Source organism: Vigna umbellata, chromosome 9 (assembly GCF_029865625.1).
Source record: "Vigna umbellata cultivar VRB3 chromosome 9, Vumbellata_1.0, whole genome shotgun sequence".
Taxonomy (NCBI): domain Eukaryota; kingdom Viridiplantae; phylum Streptophyta; class Magnoliopsida; order Fabales; family Fabaceae; genus Vigna; species Vigna umbellata.
In genome coordinates, this window is record NC_142173.1 from 4,420,395 (window position 1) to 4,440,005 (window position 19,611).

A 19,611-nucleotide genomic window follows, 5' to 3' on the forward strand; every position below is an offset into this window, starting at 1 on the left:
TCAACTACAACTGTGCTCATACATTCTCCAACTAGGAGTTTGGTGGGCACTTGCCGTATTATGCTCTTTAGTTGCCCCTTCTTCTTTCCTTTGGCCGGCATAGATAGTTGATCGACTCTGGTGTTTTCCTCTGGGAACGTGCTCGAAAGTTGCACTTGGGGGAGTGAGGGCTAGAGGTTGACCACTCGCCATCTTTTCTTTGTGGTCACTATGTAAGCTTAAAAGATTTGCTCTGCTCCATAGTGCGTACTACAATATTTCGAGTGCATGAGATTGAGTGTTCACTTCAAGTTGTCTTCCTCACTCCAGAGCTTCCTTCCTAGTTGTTCAAATACTCCTACCGATCAGATGTACCTGCTAAAGATACTATAATGCTTAAGTTAGTTTGGTATTCGATTAATTCATCAGTTAATGTTATAATAAAGGCTTAATAGCTTATTTTTTCCCCAATTTTGCTCAAATGGGTCAATTAGGTCCAACCTTTGAAAATAATGTCAAATGCGTCCTTACTTCGTAAATTTTGCATCAACAAAGTCCTTCCGTTAAATAGAAACAAACGAAGTTAATTATGCACTGACATGGCAAAAAAAGTCAACAACTTTTTTTTCTCTCTCTCCTTTGCCCTCATATGTTTCTCTCTATGAGGCCAAACAAAATAACCAACAATTCTCACTAATTGTTTAAAGTAGTTTTACTAAAGCACCCATCTAAAATCAACAAGTTCGCACCCTTGTATTTTAAAAGAAAATAAAACATTCTCTCACCAAGGTAGGCCTCATGCAAGTCCACAATTTCTACTTTTCCAGAAGTACTAATTCTTCTCATTCTCTACCCTTTTTCCACCTTTTCTTTTCTTTTTCAACTATCAATTATTCTAACACTCATTTTCCTCTCTTTCCAACTCTACGTCACCCGCATGCACACTCCTTCCCTTTCTTCCATTTTCATTTATCATACCCACTTCACAACATCATTCTTTTTTCTTATCTCCTCCACTTACATATACTCACTCTCACTTTTATACAAATTAATGTACACACATGCAACTAATCCCCTACTCAACTCCTCTCTCTTCCTTTCTCTTTTATTTTGTCTTCAAAACCAATTCCAACACCACACCTTACTTAAAGCCAAAACACATTCACTTAAACCCCTTGTTTTGTAGGCTAAATCTATGTTTGTGAAAGAATATATACCAATTCAAGGCATTGGAATCTAGGAAGAACACAAAGAATAACAAAATCAACTAGTCAAAAGGTGCAGGGCACGCATAGGCGCTAAGCCCCATTTGTTTCGCATGGCATGTGTCTGGGCATTCTTTTTGTGGTGATGAGTACCAAATTCCAAAGAGCAGGGTGGTGAGCGCCAGCTGTGCTGATATGGCATATATGATTTTTAAAGTTCGAAAACACGAAGGGAAAAAATCTTTGATGATTTAAAGGTGTGATACCACTCAGAGGAGGGCTTAAAGAGCTGCTAGGATTTGTGGGAACACTCACTTCTTCCTCTTGGGTTCTTCTTCTTCTTCTTCTTCTTCCACGACCATTTTGTCTAAACTACATGAAGTTTGCACCCATCTTGATTTTTACGTAAACTTTATGCACAATAACCACTATTCCTTATATAAAACAGAGATTCACCGTATGCTCCAAAAATCATAAACTCACAACCACAACCACACTCCTCTTCTCCAACACACCCACTCATTTTCACATGCACACCTAACCACTCTCACACTTTGTTATTTCACCAAGAGACCCAGAAATATCCTAAAGCTCTCCCTCTTATGTATATATGTTCACTTCTTTGTTTTTCCACTAAAAGGAAGAGAAACTCACCACCTTCACACCCGACACACTCTAGTTATAGAGTGTAAGAATATGTCCCACTATAGTGACCATCTTACATGTTAGATTGAAAAAGTAAACTACGAGTAACATTCAATATATGTTGGTGTTTTCTCTCCGCAACAGAATTCTGTTGTGGGGTTTCAACACAACTAGTTTGTTGCTCAATACCATGAGAATCATACACATTAGAACAATTAAACTCAGGCCCATTATCAGTTCTAATGATCTTAATGGTTTTGTCAAATTGAGTTTTAACTTTAACAATGAAATTTTACAGTAAATCCCTAGCCTGACCTTTATTTTTCATAAGAAAAGCCCAAGTGTGTCTACTATAATCATCAACTATGATGAGAAAGTATTTATGCCCATTAATAGAAGGAATGGAGATAGGTCCCCATATATCACAATGTATAACTTCAAAACAATTAGTAGAAACAAAAACACTTTTAGGAAAGGGAAATCTGTGTTGTTTGGCATAATGACATATATCACAAGCATCATTAGAAGCAGTTTGAACATAAGTAAAATTCTTGCATATCTTTTAACAATTCTGTGTCCAGGGTGGCCTAGCCTATAATGCCACAAGTTTATGTTTACATGTTCATAGGAGAAAACAAATTTATCAGTTAAATCTTGGTCAGAGACAGGGAAGGATTGCAAGTAGTAGAGGCCCTTGTAGACATTAGCACATCCAATCATCTTCAATGTAGAGTTGTCCTGTATTTGACACAACTTAGAAGAAAAAATTAGTGTGCAGTGTATGTCCTTGGTTAAACTTTGGACAAATATAATATTAAAAGAAAATTCAGGTATGTATAAAACATTGAAGATAATAAAATCTCTTAAAAATTGAACTATCCCAACATAATGGGCTGTGACAATGTCATTATTGGGCAGCCTAACAGATATAGGTTTATTCTTATGGAAAGTAACAAAGTTGTTTTTGTCATGGGTCACATGATTAGTGGCCCTTGTGTCCATGATCCAGGAAAACATACCTTGTTTGTCTTCTATGGTGTTTCTCTGAATTTGACTGATGCTGTGAGAAGGATTGTCAACCTTCTCTATCATTTGTAATATCTTTTGCATTTGTTCTGAAGTAAAGTTATTTGGAGCAGAATTAGTGCTGATCTAGGCAAAGTTAGAATGTGATTTTGTAGAGGCAGAATTGACAGAATTCCATACACTCTGTCCTCCTTTTTCTTGGCTGTTGTTATCCCCTTTTTGTACCAAGGTGGATATCCATGCTTAGAGTAACACTCATCCACTGTGTGTTTCATCTTATAGAAGTAGGAGCATTGTTTCCCATAGTTTGGATTATTTCCTACTCTCTTTGTTGTTCTTGGATCATGGAATACACAGACCAGACCAATAATCCTTCCAGCCCTTTCTATCTACATCCAGGATAGAATCTTGGTCTCACTCTCATTTCTCAGGTCCTTAATGAGACCAATTATGCTTCTTGGAGTAGAAACATGAGAAGAGCTCTACTCTCCAAGAACAAGTTAAAATTCATTGATGGAGGGATCAAAAGACCCCAAAGAGATGACCCTTTTTTTGATTCCTAGGAGAGGTGCAACATGATGGTGCTTTCCTGGATTATCAAGACTTTCTCATCTCAGATTGGAGAGAGTGTTATATATGTGGAGGATGCCAAAGAGTTATGGGAAGAACTTAAAGAAAGGTTTTCTAAAGGGGACTACTTCAAGATTTTTGATTTGCTTCAAGAGATACACTCCATCAAGCAGGGAGAAAGAACAGTTAGTCAATTTTTCACTGATATAAAAATCTTGTGGGAAGAATTGGAGTCTCTTAGACCCATACCTTGCTGCACATGTAAAGTTCCTTGCAGTTGTGATTTGTCCAAGATTTTTCACAAATACAGAGAAATGGAGCATGTTGTTTGCTTCTTGAAAGGATTGAATGAATGCTACAATATTGTGAGAACACAAATTTTGCTAATGGAACCTCTTCCTAGTATTAACCGTGTTTTCTCCCTCATCATACAACAAGAAAGGCATGATTCTGGAGTCAACAGCCAGAATACTGAGATTAAGGTCCTTGCCAACACTATTGACAAGCAAAACCAGTGGAGAAATTATCAAAGTTGGAAACCTAATGGACGTGGAAATGGACCTCGCAGTCAAGGAAGAGGAAGAGGAAAGAATTCAAAGTATGAGAAAAAATGTTCCTACTGCCATAAGATGAACCACACAGTGGATGAGTGTTACTCCAAGCATGGAATCCACCTTGGTACAAAAAAGGGGATAACAATAGTCAAGAAAAAGGAGGACAGAGTGAATGGAATTCTGTCAATTCTGCCTCTGCAGAATCACATTCTAACTTTGCCCAAATCAGCACTAATTCTGCTCAAAATAACTTTACTTCAGAACAAATGCAAAAGATATTACAAATGATAGAGAAGGTTGACAATCCTTCTTACAGCATCAGTCAAATTCAGAGAAACACCATAGAAGACAAACAAGGTACTATATCTGCTCTGATATCATATTAAAGTAGCATATATGATAAAACGTGGAGAGAGACTCGCATGCGGAAGCAGCAAAGGTTCTGGAGACCTCTATGGCAGAAACACATTTCCTGGAGAAGCTGAATCAAGGTGTAGAGAAAGAGAAACAACAAGACCCAGGAGAAAAAGAAGTAGCAGAGAAAGGTAAGAACTTTTAACATTCAATAATATTTCTGTATGTTTTTGTACAAGAAGAGAAAAGGGGGAAGGAACCCTAGATATATAGGATTCCTGAAACACAGAGAAAGAAGAGGGATTACGGTTAGAAAAACTCTTTCTCGTTACAGAAAAACTAACCCTAACAACCAATTGCTCCCATTAAGAAACAATCAACCTAAAACAGAGAACGTTAATAATTAGCCCATTCTTTTTCAAATGGCTACGTTTTTATTAATTTTATTTCACAAATGAATTTAATTAACTATGCTTAAGAATATTATGACTGGTTAACTTGGTATTTATGCAAGCATTATTCACTGTTCTAAATACACACTCCCTAGTGTGTGGTGTGTACAATGTTTTAGGTCAGCTTACATGCACATTGTCTATCGAGTTCCACGACATTTTATAATCATTTCTGTTTTTTTCAAAATCGAACCATATTTTGTAATGATTTAACTATTGCTCGGTCGATTTCACTACTTCCTATTTATGAAGATAAATCATTTGCAGATTTTTAAAGTTACATGTTTTCACACTCCTTTTTTATATAAAAAGAATTTAATCATCTCCTCGTTTAATTAAAATATTAATAATTTTATAGCACGTTTCTTATTAGATTACCATTTCACAAATTTTTCTCCCTCTTTCTTAAGCAACATTTTTCTAAAGAAACCTAGATTGTAATAAATATTAAAAAGAAAAATAAAAATTACAAGCAGTTCTCAAAATTTATATTAGATGACATTTGTATCTCCTTTGATTTTAAAATAGATATTTTTTTCTTGTAAAATAATAGTCATATGTTATATTTTTAATTATATTAATTTTCTTCATGTTTTTAAAGAAGAATACATCTTCATGTTTTTAATAATGTGATGCCACCTCCTTTTTTTTGTTCACCAAACTAATACCTTGTTATATTTTAAAATTTTAATTTTCATATGTTTTTAAATTTAAATTAATATTGGTATTTTTATTTTTATTCAAAATATAAAAATGAATATTCATTATTAGAAACATAATGTGATAAAGGCAATTAGAAAAGAAATTAAGATTATTTTACAAAACACAATGATGGTAATTTTGAAACTAAAGAAAAAGTAAATATCTTTAGTATAACTTTAGAAAAAATAAGTGATTCTTTAGCTCAAATAATTAGACTTGTTTCTAATAAAAAAAAAATCACAGACTAAAGAAACCAAAGTTACAATTTTGGTTACACACTTATTTGTGGGACTGGAATATATATCTCTTACTATCTTTAGAGTTTTTAATGTATAAAATTTGATTAGGTATTTCCTTTTCTAGTAGGTATGAAAATGGATCCCATGGTTTAATTAGTTGTGAAGAGTAGGTGAATTATGTTCTATATAAGAGGGACATGGTGGGAATACTCTTCATCATCCATCTTTGTCTCTTCATTTTTTCCTTCTAGTGCTTCTTTGATCATCATGACACTTGCTGGTAAAATCACCACTGAAATTGGTGTTCATGCAACTGCTGCAAAGTGGTTTAACCTCTTTGCAAAGCAACTCCATCATGTTCAAAACCTTACTGATAGAGTCCATGGATCCAAGCTGCATCGTGGTCAAGACTGGCACCACACTGAGTCCATCAAACACTGGACTTATACCATAGGTAATTCAACTTCTTATAACTCTGTCAATAAGGTATATTTTTCTTTTAACCTAAGTTTCAATAATATAGTTGGCCTCTACAGTTCTTCCAGTTTTAGGTTTAGGTCCAGTTCATTACATATTGATTTTAATGTAAGATAATTTACTTGTTACTTCTTAAATGTTTTAAAAAGTGGCAATAATAGAAATTACTTATATTTTTAAACGAAATAGCTGATTTCATGAGAATTACTTATATTACTTATATTATAAATAATTTCAATCAAATGTTAATTTACTGACTGAATGATATTTGGCATAAATAGATCAAGTGCAACAAAATCCAACCGAGAAAAAATATCATTCATGGAGAAACAAAAAAACAGCGAAACGTGATTTTTAACAGTTGTTAGGTTAGGTTCTTAATGACAAGAAACAGTACATCAAGATAAAAATTGAACCAAAAAAAATTAAAAAGCAACAAGAAAAGTTACTTTTAAAAATAGAATTAACAGTATTTGAGTTTAAAGAATTACTCAAAAATAAAAATATCAAATGAATCTAAATTATAACAAGCTAAAATTGATCATTAATTTTAAAAACCGATTTAATTGTTTAAATTGATCATTTTTTTAATTTTTTTTAGTGTAAGTCGATTTGTTTATCTTTGTATAATTCTGATATTGGTTTTGATTTTGAGAAAGAACAGATGGTAAGGTTACAACATGTCAGGAGAGTATTGAATCTATTGATGAAGCAAACAAAACAATCACCTACAAACTTTTCAATGGAGACATCGATAAACAGTTCAAGCTCTTCAAGTTCATATTTCAAGCAATCGATAAGAACAGTGGCGGCGCTATTATCAAATGGACCATTGAGTATGAGAGGGTCAGTGAGGAAGTTGATCCTCCTTATGGCTATGTCGAGTACCTGCACAAATGCACTGGAGACATTGATGCTCATCTTCTCAAGGCATAGTTCCAAAATGTTATGCACAAAATTAAAAAAAAATTAAAAAAAAAAATAAGAATGGCCTTAGCCTTAGGTTAAGTGCTTATCTGTAAAATAATATATATCTGTGTGGAGTTTGACAAAGGATGGTTATGTTATGTAGAACCTTCCTTTGTGTGCAATAAACTTGGATATGCATGTGGGTCATGTCTGGAAGCTTGTTGAATTATTGTATGTTCTAGAGTTCAATGTGATGAATATGAATGTTTATGATTTGTGTAAAAAAATATATTTTCTGTCCATGCTCTTTATCTTTTTACGTTGATTGAATTATTATATTATATTTTTCTTTTATGAAAAATAAAATGCTGATTGAATTAAATGATTGTGTCAAAATCTTCGACGGCGAACGCATTAATGAAATTTTCAGAAAGAATCAGGAATGTAAAATAATATAAATTATCCCAATAGAAACCAGATCACAACGGAGTGAGGTCGGTGAGTGTGTATCCTACTACTCCATTTTCATCCTAAACAGTAAAAATATGTTAGTGGTGCAGGAAATGGTAATATAAAATTATTAAGCATGCATAAATTTATGAATAAATGAAGAAATACTCAATTGAAACTCCGTAATAAAGACCAGAAATATAAGCTTTTTCCGCCAAAATCAATTTTCAAAAAGTTGAATTGTACATATTTCTTTTCAGGCTGAATTGTGTTTCAACTGTGCACAAACATTCCCTAGGTTTGACTCATAGCAGCGTAGCTTCTAACCTGGAAGAAATCAGAAAATCAGTATTAATTTTATACATGAACAAAATCATCTTATTATCACTTCAATGGTCTTTGTATTTATAGAAGAATATTAAGTGGGTCTTCTTATCGAAAACAATCTCAATTGAGTTTAAATTTTGAAAAATTAAATCAATTATATCTTTTTTGTTAAGGGTTGACAGACGGTGTTAAAATATGATGATGTAGTGCACAGTAAATATGTTTAGGTCATTATTTTATTACGTGGACATAATTAAATTATAAAATGGAATGCAGTGAAATAAAGGAAAAAATTAAAAAGATTATGGAAATTTCAAAATCCTAACACCCTATCCCTCTGTTACCGCCTTCCTCAGTCGTCGCTTCTCCGTTAAACCTAATGTGGCCTGAAGGTGTACCTAAAACTGAGTCAGTTCAAACAATATTAGATTGACAATGTTCATCGATCTTCATTAGACCATATGCAATGGCCAGCTTTTCATCCATTAGCAAGGTAGTGATAGTGATATCAACATCACTCTCCCTGTGCACTTGGATAAATTTCTAATAATCCATTCGATACAAATGATCACCAGCCAACACTAGTAAAAAAACAGGATTTAAACTGGCACAATAAGCCTCAACTTAGGAGTAACCAAAGCCTATCAGAACCCGGTGACATTTTTGTAGTTTAGTTGAACTTTTCTGCCTCGGTTCAAGGGAAACCCAGGCATATACACCATATGACCTCGGTTAAAATTCCAACCGATGCCTAACACCCTGAAAAATTCCTGTAGAATTGACTTTTGGCCTGACAACTTTTTGAATCTTGATCTACTGCCTCAGTTCACTAGGGACCCGAGGCATATAAACCATATGACCTCGGTTAAAATTCCAACCGATGCCTAACACCTTGAAAAATTCCTTACCCAAAGCACGTTAATTGAATCATTTAGAAGCATTGGGGAGATGGGTATAGGGGGAACTACATATTTTTTCTACAAGGAGGCTCAATGACTAGGATACGTGGCTCTCTCCGCCTTCAAACTTCTTCAAATTTAGAAGCAACACAACATAATCAATCGTGGCGCCACCGTTCTCGACCTCGATTGCGCTCCCAGATGGTGGCTCCAGGTGGCTTGTCAGAGCTTGGGACCCTTCCATGGTGGAGGCTCCGTCCTCGGCGTTGACACCAAAAAAGTCAAGGTTCCCCCTCTTCACTACGATTCTAGGATTCTAACCATCTCTGCTGACGTCACCACCCTTTCTCACCATCGACTCAGAGCCCTTTCTCCCAAGGAAAGAGGGTTTTCGGTGGTACTCTCTGATATGTGTCCCTTAGTCTTCAGAATCACTACCAAAGACACATCCTTGTCGTTTGAGCTTGGGATGCGTGCCTTGGATTTGGCTCTTGGCAACAAATTTCACCTGGAGCCAATTGATGATGACTCTTCTTCTTTAGATGACGGTAAAGGAGTGTTGAAGATTGGTGGGCACCTTGTTATCAAGCTTCTCGAGAGTGAAGATGCCAAAAGTGCTTCCTTGCTTACTTCTTTGAATAATGTCATTGATATGTGCCCAAAATACAATCTAGTGTGTTCATTTTAAAAGGTTTGACATTTCTGTTTAATCCCTTAAAGTTTAATTGGTGACTGTATTAATCGATCACACTAATGTCTTCAACTTATTTGTATCAAAAACTGAGAAAGATGAATTTGGTATATTCAAAAGTGAAACTTTTTAAATCTAAGGGATCAGATTGAAACTTAAAATGTAGATAAGGACTCAAAACTATGTTGTAGTGAAGTGTTCAATTCGATTGCTGTGACTATATTTCTTATATGTTGTAGATTTATTGGAATGGTTATTTGCTGTAGAAATTAACCAGCTTTCTAAACCATTCTTTAAGAAGACATCATGGTTGAGACCTAAAGCTACAAGGCCTTCGTCAAGAGAGATTTATGTGATATTTCAGGGTTTAAAGAAAAATGCTAAGATATAGAAAGGCTGGCGAAAAATAAAAAAAAATAAATAAAAAACACTCTACTACCTCGGTTCAGGTCCCAACCGTGACAGTAGAGTCCGAGATACTGTCTCGGTTCAGAAGGAGCTGAGGCGAAAAGTCCTTCGAAAAAAAAATTAAAAGGAAAAACCTTACTGCTCCGGTTACCTATGAACCGAGGTAAAATCCTACACCTTTTTTTCTCAGTTGTGAATTGAGACAAAAAGCCTACCCATTTTTCCTTCGCTTGTATATGCCTCGATTTAGGAACCACTGCCTGTGGGCGAAAATAACAACTTTCGTTTCCCTTGATTGCACTAGTGTAGAACCAAAAGCTCCAAAACATTGTGTTCTTCAAAAACCCATAAATACTACCTCACAACATCTGTAGTACCCTGCAATGATCGCATCAAGTTTGATAAAGGATTAAATCAAGGAATAATCAAGGTCATAAAAGGAAATGCAAAAAATTAGAGTTAAAGCACTAAGGAAGTGTTATTACCTAGAACAAATTAGGATTCTCAAGACTCTGTTGAGCAACAAGAACCTTAACAAAACCCTCATTTTTATAGCCTCCCATGTTGCTTGCATAAGCACGAGAAAGGTGTCGATTCAGGGACGCAAAATTGAATTGAGTGAGAACATAGATCTTGGACACATTGCTATTCAAGCAATTGCTAAGAGGGATATCAATCAGCCTATAGTTTGCTCCAAGAGGAATAACTGGTTTTGCCCTCTTCTTGGTCAGTGGGTAAAGACGAGTCCCAACACTACCTCCAAGTATAATGCCAAGCACACTCTACAAACTGCACAAAAGAATTAACCCTCTTCTTTGTCAAGCCCATCATCTTCTTTGAGCAACCTACACAAAAGAATTAACCCAGATCTCGAACAAGAAAATGCAAAACGCAACTCTCAAAATCGCAGATCTTCACGACACTAGTCGTTGGACACCACAGATGAACGCATTTGCACGATTTGAGTTGGTGTGTTTGAGGTTTTATCTAGTTTTCATTTTCTGGGTGGTCGTGGCGCAAAGGGAGATGCACGAAGAAGCTTCGCAATTTGGGTCTTGGTGTTGTGCGATTTTTGGGTTTGCCTCTTCGCAAGTTTTCGGTGATCTCTAAGGCGACTGGTTGTGGTGCGACGACAAGGGTGGCATGATTTGCTCCATTTGGGTTTCGTGCATGTTTCTGGTGCGGTGGTTGCCATGGTTGACGATGGCGCATGGGATAGATGGAGTGTGGTTGAAGGTCGTGGTATGGTGGTTTCGGTGGTGGTTGGCGATGACCATGAGGGTGGTGGCACAAGGAAGGAGAAAGAGATGATGAGTTGGCATGTTTTGAATTTAATACACAATGACACATCCTCTAAAAAAATTACAGCTCAACATCTCTTAACGCCGTCTGTCAACACTTAACGGAAGGGTGTAATTGACTCAATTTTTCAAAATTTAGGACCTAATTGAGACTGTTTTCAACGAGGGACCCACTTGAGATTTTTTACAAATACGAGGACCATCCGAGGATTTAAACAAAAAAAAAACAATGATAATCACTAACTTTTTTAAGCTTAAATAAGTAGGACCCCTATTACTAAATTCCATTAAATCTTTAAATTAAAGTAATTTAATACATGATGATTACCAATTTATGTAATTTATTGATATATGTTTATGTATTGTATATGACTCAATACTCTTGTATCTTATTAACATCGGTCTCTTTCTAGTACAATTTAGTGTAGGGCATACTATCTATCGAGGTTAATTATTGTCTTTTGAGGATAATGTGCCATAAGGGCCAAATACAACCTACTAAAGGTTAACTACTGCCTCCTCATGGTCATGTACCGCATGTTGAGGGTCGAACACTACCTATTGACGGTTAATTGCTACCTCTTGAGATCACGTTTCGCATGCCAAGAGGTACTAGCTAAAGGTTAAGTACTCCATGCCGAAGGTTAAGTGTCACCTACTGAGGGCTATATGCATTCAACCAAGACTTGGTGTCATTTGTTGATAGTTAGGTGCCGCCTTCCGAGGGCTATATACCTCCTACCAGTACCATCTGTCGCTTGTCGAAACTAATGATGAACTACCTCTCAAGCGACCTAGCCAAGTACTTGTTGGCTAGCAGAGTACATCTTGACCTACCAAATCTAATGGCACACCGCTCACAAAAACTTAGCAAAATCTGGTAAATTCTTACCTTAATAAGGACGCACGAGTATTAAATTATGTTATAAATATAACCATAATCAATGTTTGTTTTCACTTTTTTACATTAATTACCATTTTGACTTTTTGCTGAAACTGAAAGTTGACTTGAACGCTCAAAGAATCTTTTGCAAACACAACACCTATCCATTTTACGGAGGATGAGTACAGGTAGAAAGAAGTGGTTGATGGAGTGAAGATTGAAGAAGTACATGAAGTCGAAATCTCTTTGCATGTACCTCTTCAGTTATGTAAGAACAATTGGCTCCAACATGGGTCAAGTAATTTTCTGTGAAGAAATGCTCAGTTCCAAGAGAAAAAAGGAAAATATGGTGTCCACAACCAAGTTGATTAGAGAAAAAAAAGAATGACCTTCCTCAGTTAACATAATCGTAATCCCAGAACCCAGAAATACAGTAGAAATTCACTAACTTTAAGAAGAGAAATGCACAAGATATGAACGCAACGAGAGAAGAGAACGTTATATTGAAAAGGATGGTCGAGACCAAAGCCATAAAAAAAGAAAGAGAGATTCTAGACAACACTATCTCATAGTACAGGAACCCTGACACTTTCCCAACCCACGAGAATGAGGTCCAGAACAATTACCATCCTAACCCTAAGTCCCACATGATGAGTTCCATTATTTTCTATATTGAGATCGTTTGTATATTATGTTACATTCATTATTCTTTTGAAAAACATTCATTAAATCACTGAAATTTTCATTAGTGCGTGCTGTTGAAGATTTTGACAAAAATCAATTAATTCAATAAACTTAAAAAAAAAAAAGTTACAAGACAATATATATTTTTACACACATCATAAATATCCATATGCCTCACATTGATCACTTGAACATACAATAATTCAACAAACTTCAAGACATCAAAAACATCAACCGCATGCAAATCCAAGTTTATTCCACACAAAGGAATGATCTACATAACATAACCATCCTTTGTCAAACTCCACACACATATATTATTATAGTTAACCTAGGGCAAAGCCCATTGTTTCTTCTTCTTCTTATTATTATTATTATTTTTAGTTTTCTGCATATCGTTTTGGAGCTATGCCTTGAGAAGATGAGCATCAATGTCTCTAGTGAATTTGTGCAGGTACTCGACGTAGCCATACGGAGGATCAGCTTCCTCACTAACCCTCTCATATTCAACGGTCCATTTGATAATAGCACCACCACTGTTCTTGTGAATTGCTTGAAATATGAACTTGAAGAGCTTGAACTGGTGATCAATGCCTCCACTGAAAAGCTTGTAGGTGATTGTTTTGTTTGCTTCATCAACAGATTCAATACTCTCGAGACATGTTGTCACCTTACCCTCTGTTTTTTCTCAAAATCAAAACCAATATCACAATTATACAGAAGATAATTTCTCATGAAATTAGCTGTTTCTTTTAAAAGTGTCAGTAATTATTATGATTGCAAACAACATTTAAAAAGTTTTTAGAAGTAATCACTAAATTATCTTACATCAAAATCAATATGTAATGAACTGAACCAAGACCTAAAACTGGGAGAACTGTAGAGAGGCCAACTATATTTATTCAAACTTAGGATAACAGTAAAATCTACGTTAGGGTTGCATATTGACAGAGTTATTAGAAGTTTAATTACCTAAGACATAAGTCCAGTGCTTGATGGACTCAGTGTGGTGCCAGTCTTCACCATGTTGGAGCTTGGTTCCATGGACTCTATCAGTAAGGTTTTGAACATGATGGAGTTGCTTTGCAAATAGGTTGAACCACTTTGCTGCAGTTGCATGAACCCCAATTTCAGAGCTGATTTTACCAGCAAGTGTCATGATGATGAATGAAGAAGGAAAGAGTAGAAAGAGGAGACAAAGATGGAGATGAAGAGTATTTCCACCATATCTCTCTTATATATAGATCATAATTTACCATCTCCTCCAAACTAATTAAACTACGGGTCCATTTTGAAACCCTAGTAAATTGCTAATCAGATTTTACTTTGAAACTCCAAACATAGTAATATATATATACATATATTCCATGCCAACAGTTAAATCTGTAACCAAAATTGTAATTTTGGTATCTTATTATGTGATTTTTCATTAGCAATAAGTCCAACTATTTAAGTTAAAAAATGACATATTTTTTCTAAAATTATTTATATGTACTTACTTTTTCTTTAGTTTTAAAATTAGCATCCATGCGTTTGGTAAAATAATCTTATTTTGTTTTCTAATTTTTAAGTACACTTTTATCTCAACTATGATTTTAATGATTAATACTCCTTTTCTTTATATTGTTAGCAAAATTACGCATATTTTTTATATTTAAAAATACCATATTAATTAAATTTTTTGAAAATATGAAAATTAAAATTTAAAATATTAAATATATTATATTGGTAAATAAAATAGGAGGTGCCATTACATTATCAAAAACATAAAGAAGTTATACTTTTAAAATAATGAAGAAAATGAATATTCATTTTAAAAATATTAAGCAATGACTATTATTTTATAAAAAAGAGTAAAAAAGAAGAAGAAGAATAGCTATTTTAAATTAAAGGAGATATAAATGTCATCTAATATAAAATTTGAGAAGTGATTATAAACTTTATTTTATTTTTCATATTTTCATCACTCGGTATGTAATATTTAATATTATATTGGTTTCATTGTGGTTTGTGACTTTTATAGAAAAACGTTGCTTAAAATGTAGGAACAGAATAATTTGTTAAATGGTATAATAACAAAAAATATGGATGGTGGTATAAAATTATTAATATTTTAATGAAACGAGGAGATTGATAAATTCATTTTATCCGTAAAAGGAGCATGAAAGCCTGTAACATACAAAAATAAAAGCAAATGATTGAAACAAAAAGTACTGAAACCGACCCATCAATCACTGAATCATTTCAAACTTTATAAGATTTATGTCGTGAAAATCATTAGACAATGTGCATGTGAATCTCACCAAACACATTCTACACACAACACTTGAGGCAGTGTGTATATAGTTCTCAGGCACAATAAAATTCATTATGAAATAAAATCTCAAATATTTGAAAAAAATAACAAAATTGAAGATATAGCGTTGCAATTGGCTGTCATCAGAAGTATAAATGTTGTTTTTCCTTTGGTTTGAAACCTGTTCAAGTTAAATGTTTTGTTCGTATATATAAATTCAAATTATTTAAATAATTTTTACTTTCTATTCGGGAAAATGTCTTCAAAACTTCAAATGTTAATGTGCAGTATATCACTCAAATCCTTAAATCAACAACACAGTTGTAAATCCTCACATTAGACTGGATGGTTAAGAGTGTAATGACCGAACTGTTAAAGATAGAATGAATTAACTTAAAAGTCTTTTTAATTAACGGCTTAATCACGTATTATAATTAGGTAAATGATAACAAATTTTTTTAATAAGTTACGTATTAATTAGAATTTATTATCATTGTCTTCAAAACTCAACTTTTGATATCAGAAAACTTTTGACATATATTCACCAATCATAGTTAAAATACGAGAATTCAATCAGAAGTAGAAAACTACAGAAACAGTTAATATGCAATAATATTACTAAATTACAAACTAATAATATCGATTATATAATCAATAAATATAAAATCGGTTAAGTTAATTCTGTATTAAAATTAAAACATAAAATTTCAATTAAATTTAATGTATTTGATATATACACGTAAAAAAACTGCTTTTTAACTCGCGCTATAGGCTTCAGTTTAGGTAAAACCAAAGCCTATCAAAATGCGGTGGTATTTTTGTAGTTTAAGCGAACTTATACGCCTCGGTTCAAAATCAACCCAAGCATATAAGGAATATTACCTCGGTTAAGGCAACAACCGAAGCCTAAAAGCGCACTTGTCCCTAACAGGTCTCTGAAATTTGAATTCTGCGCAGAGCCTATGGCTTCGGTTCATTCAGAACCGGTGCATATAAGCATTTCATATATTTTTTTTTTCTGAGGACTATATGACTCGGTGGGGGTGTAGAACCGAGGCATATATGCATGTATCTTAACCAAAAAAACGTAACCTACTGTTCATTTCGTTCTTCCTCGACACTTGACTTTCTCACTCCCTCGCTCTCGCTTCCATTGCTCGCGTTTAGTCGCTGCATTCCTCGCGTCGGTGTCGCCATTGTCGCTCCGTCCGAGCCATAACCCTAATGACAGGTGACAAACTGTGCTTTGCATCGTTCTTAGAGTTTTCCAAAATGTTAGGGTGTGATTGGTCTCTGTTATCGAACGGTTCCAATTTCAGATTCTACCAACCCGAGGAAGATTCGTTGGACACAATTTGATGTGTGGGAGGGAGAGGAGAAGGTGGTGGTGGGGTATCAGAGAAAACGGTTTTGTGGAGAGAGAAGTGGCCGAATTGGGTTTGAATTGTAGAGAGAAAAAAGGGGTCGGGGTTGGGGATAGGGAGAAGTTAGCGGAGAACACGAGAGGGGAGTGGGTCGGTGAGCCCAAGAGGCCGAGGCCCGACTTGAGAGAGAGGGAGAAGGGTTGAGAGGCGGTGGGCATGTAAGAGACTTTGAGGGATGGGCCTGATGTGAAGTTTGAAGAGAGTGAGAAGGAAAACTCGGAAACGGAGTTGGTGGCGGTGGTGGCGGTGACGGCTGAAAGAAAGGGCTTGTTCAGTATAGTCATGGGTACCTTCGCCGTCATGATTTGTTCGCTGTGTTCGTGGTGGTTTTCATCACCTTGGAACTTCAAGGACAACTTCATAGTGAATGATGGGGGGTGTTGCTGCAACCACCGTGCTATGCAATAGACAAAAGATGACGACCACCGATCTCGTCTTTGGGCCAAACACTAATCTTTGGCTTTCTTTTATCAACAATTTAACCAAAAATAAAAAATAAAAAATATCAAAACATCTACTGCTTCGGATAAGGCTGAACCGAGGCAAAATCCTATCCTTTTAACAAAATTAACCGCTGTCATTTCCCCTTACTACACTAGTGATATTTATGCTCTCAAATTTGTTTTTGTGTAATTTTAATATTTATATTTGTTTAGTTAATGTTATATTTTAATCAATGATAATATAATCTATTTTTAACAATTATTTAAGTTTAGTGTTAGTCTATCTCATGTTAATTATATATATATATATATATATATATATATATATATATATATATATATATATATATATATATATATATATATATTGTCACTCTTCTTGTATGGAATATATCGATTGAGAGAACTTGATTTGGTTGTATGCATATCACTTGGTTATATAAAAGTTATGGTATGATTGTTTATTTATTGGTTTTGATAAAAAATATGAATGATTTTATGCTTTATATGTTCTTTCTATGATGTTGAATTTTTCTCTTATTTGTTCTATTACTATTCAATTGTAGGAATGGTTGAAAGAAATTTTGTAGGATTTGCATTTTTTTTTCTTTAGATTTAGTTGTTCAGTTTATGAAGTCTCCTTGTAGTATTTTTGTTTAAAGTGAGTCAAGTAGATACCACTAGGATAATTACGGCGAATGATTTGGTGGATGAGAAATCATAGTAAATTTCAAAATTCAATTTCCTTATGCTTTTTTTTTTAAAATTAAGAAGTTAGTGTATATAAGTGAGAATAAAGTTAAGAAACATATGGGTAATACTATTTCTAATTTTTTGGTGTTAAAGTTTTTCAATATTCAAACTAGGAAGAGTACGGTAGTTTCATTTATGAACGTGATATAACAAGTTCAACCCACTAATTAGTTTAAGGTAGTTGTTTAGCTTTTTCAACTTTGCATAATGCTTGGAGAGAAAACTTTTAAAGACTTTGGTGGAGAGTGATTCTTCTTTAATCTATCATGGTTTGTTGGATCAATAAGTCGATGACATTGACCGGTGCTTGCATTTTTGTAAGCATGTGTAGTTCAAATCTTTAATGTTTTTTATGAGAAAAATCATTGTGCTGATAAATTACTTAATTTAACTTTAATTCATAGATAACAATACAAGTAACTTATTGATTTACGTCTATGTATTTATCTAGATTTTTTTTCCTAACAAGTATAATTTATCTATCTTTTATGAAATATAATGTTTATCATAAGTTTAGAATAGTCTTCCATATCTTGTGCTCTTTTATTTTATTTTATTTTTAATAAATTTTTATGTGATGATAAATAATTAATGAATATTAAATATCAATATAAATTGAGATGTCAAAGTTATAATAATATCTTGCATGATCTTATTTGAAACTAGTGTAAGTTAATTAAGTATTATTTTTTTAATATTTATTTAAATTAAGGTTGAATAAGTCAATAATGTGTCCCTATAATTAAATTAGGAAGTGTGAATAATTTTAATTTAATGTAGAGAAGACACTAATTTCACGCGTAAAAATTAGAGTGATCGATGAATGAAGATTGATCCGTCTCCATCTTCTTCATCAGTTGAAACATTAATTAGATTCTAATCATGTCCAACTTTCTATTAATCACCAGCTACTAACTCACTGTCTTCGATCCCATTTTATGATACACACAACCAAGGACTGTACTATGAAATACGAGAGCATGCTACTTTACTGTCAATAACCATTCTACAAAATCTTTTTTTGAGAGTTTGTTGTTATATGTAGAGAAACAAAATGGTGAGAAAAACCATTTTAACTTACTCATCGGTGTCAACGTGTTTTAATATAAATTCTGTTTGCATACAAACAAAGTTTCACATTTGATAAAATAAGAGAGTGACATGTGAATAAGATATTTCATTAGTAGGAAGCTTTCTGGAGTGACATCAAAAATAAATTTGTGAGAATTTAATTTAAAGTGAATAATATTTTATCAGTGTATAGATACGTGTGTATATTGAACTTTTCTAACAAATTCAAATTTGTGTTTTTTATTCAAATGAATTTCGCATGATCAAAACTTGTCACATTCACATTCATGGATGGTTTGGTAACTTTCAATGAACGTCAAGTTTGCATGTGGCTCGCATTTATTCATTTTGATATTTTAAATTTTTAAAGAAGTTACAACTCTTTCTAACTATCGGTTATACAACTTTTACTTTTTAAACAATTAACTAAGTCCTTACATAATAATTAAAACTTGATATCCTTGTAATGCAGATATTGAAACTTAAATTTTTTTATAAATATTAGTTTAACTAAAGCATTGCATCAAGTTCTGAATATTATAAATTATCTGTTCAACACCTCACTGGGAAAGAGACATGTGCTACATCAAGAGATTTGCGATCTTTACAGTTCTGGATTTGCAAAATTATAAGAATGTGTTTCTGTTTCTTAGGGGAATATCTTTCCTTCGTGATGTCATATTTAACTTGCAAATATAATCTTAGCAAAAATATGATTTAGTCAAGGTGTAATTAGCACGACGACATAATTAGTTAAGGGACAATGATGTAAACCCTTAATATTTTTCTAAAGCGTATGCAAAAAAATATATAAAGAAAATGGTACAACATGATCCTACAAATCAATTTCATATGCAAGATCTAATTTC

General features: G+C 33.7%; 2 protein-coding genes and 1 pseudogene across 2 annotated transcripts; 1 reads left to right on the forward strand and 2 right to left on the reverse strand.

Annotated features, from left to right (window-relative positions):
• The first annotated feature begins 5,879 nt into the window (after positions 1 to 5,879).
• On the forward strand, positions 5,880 to 7,457 carry LOC124826403 (MLP-like protein 43). Its single transcript, XM_047299230.2, has 2 exons — positions 5,880 to 6,180; positions 6,868 to 7,457. The coding sequence occupies exons 1-2, from the start codon at positions 5,904 to 5,906 to the stop codon at positions 7,137 to 7,139; spliced, it is 549 nt and encodes a 182-aa protein (XP_047155186.2). The 5' UTR covers positions 5,880 to 5,903; the 3' UTR covers positions 7,140 to 7,457.
• Positions 7,458 to 12,898: 5,441 nt separating this feature from the next.
• LOC124826404 (MLP-like protein 43) lies at positions 12,899 to 13,966 on the reverse strand. Its single transcript, XM_047299231.2, has 2 exons — positions 13,728 to 13,966; positions 12,899 to 13,433 (listed from the first exon to the last, which is right to left on the reverse strand). The coding sequence occupies exons 1-2, from the start codon at positions 13,912 to 13,914 to the stop codon at positions 13,162 to 13,164; spliced, it is 459 nt and encodes a 152-aa protein (XP_047155187.2). The 5' UTR covers positions 13,915 to 13,966; the 3' UTR covers positions 12,899 to 13,161.
• A 2,248-nt stretch (positions 13,967 to 16,214) lies between these two features.
• LOC148192359 (uncharacterized) lies at positions 16,215 to 16,837 on the reverse strand (annotated as a pseudogene).
• Positions 16,838 to 19,611: the final 2,774 nt, after the last annotated feature.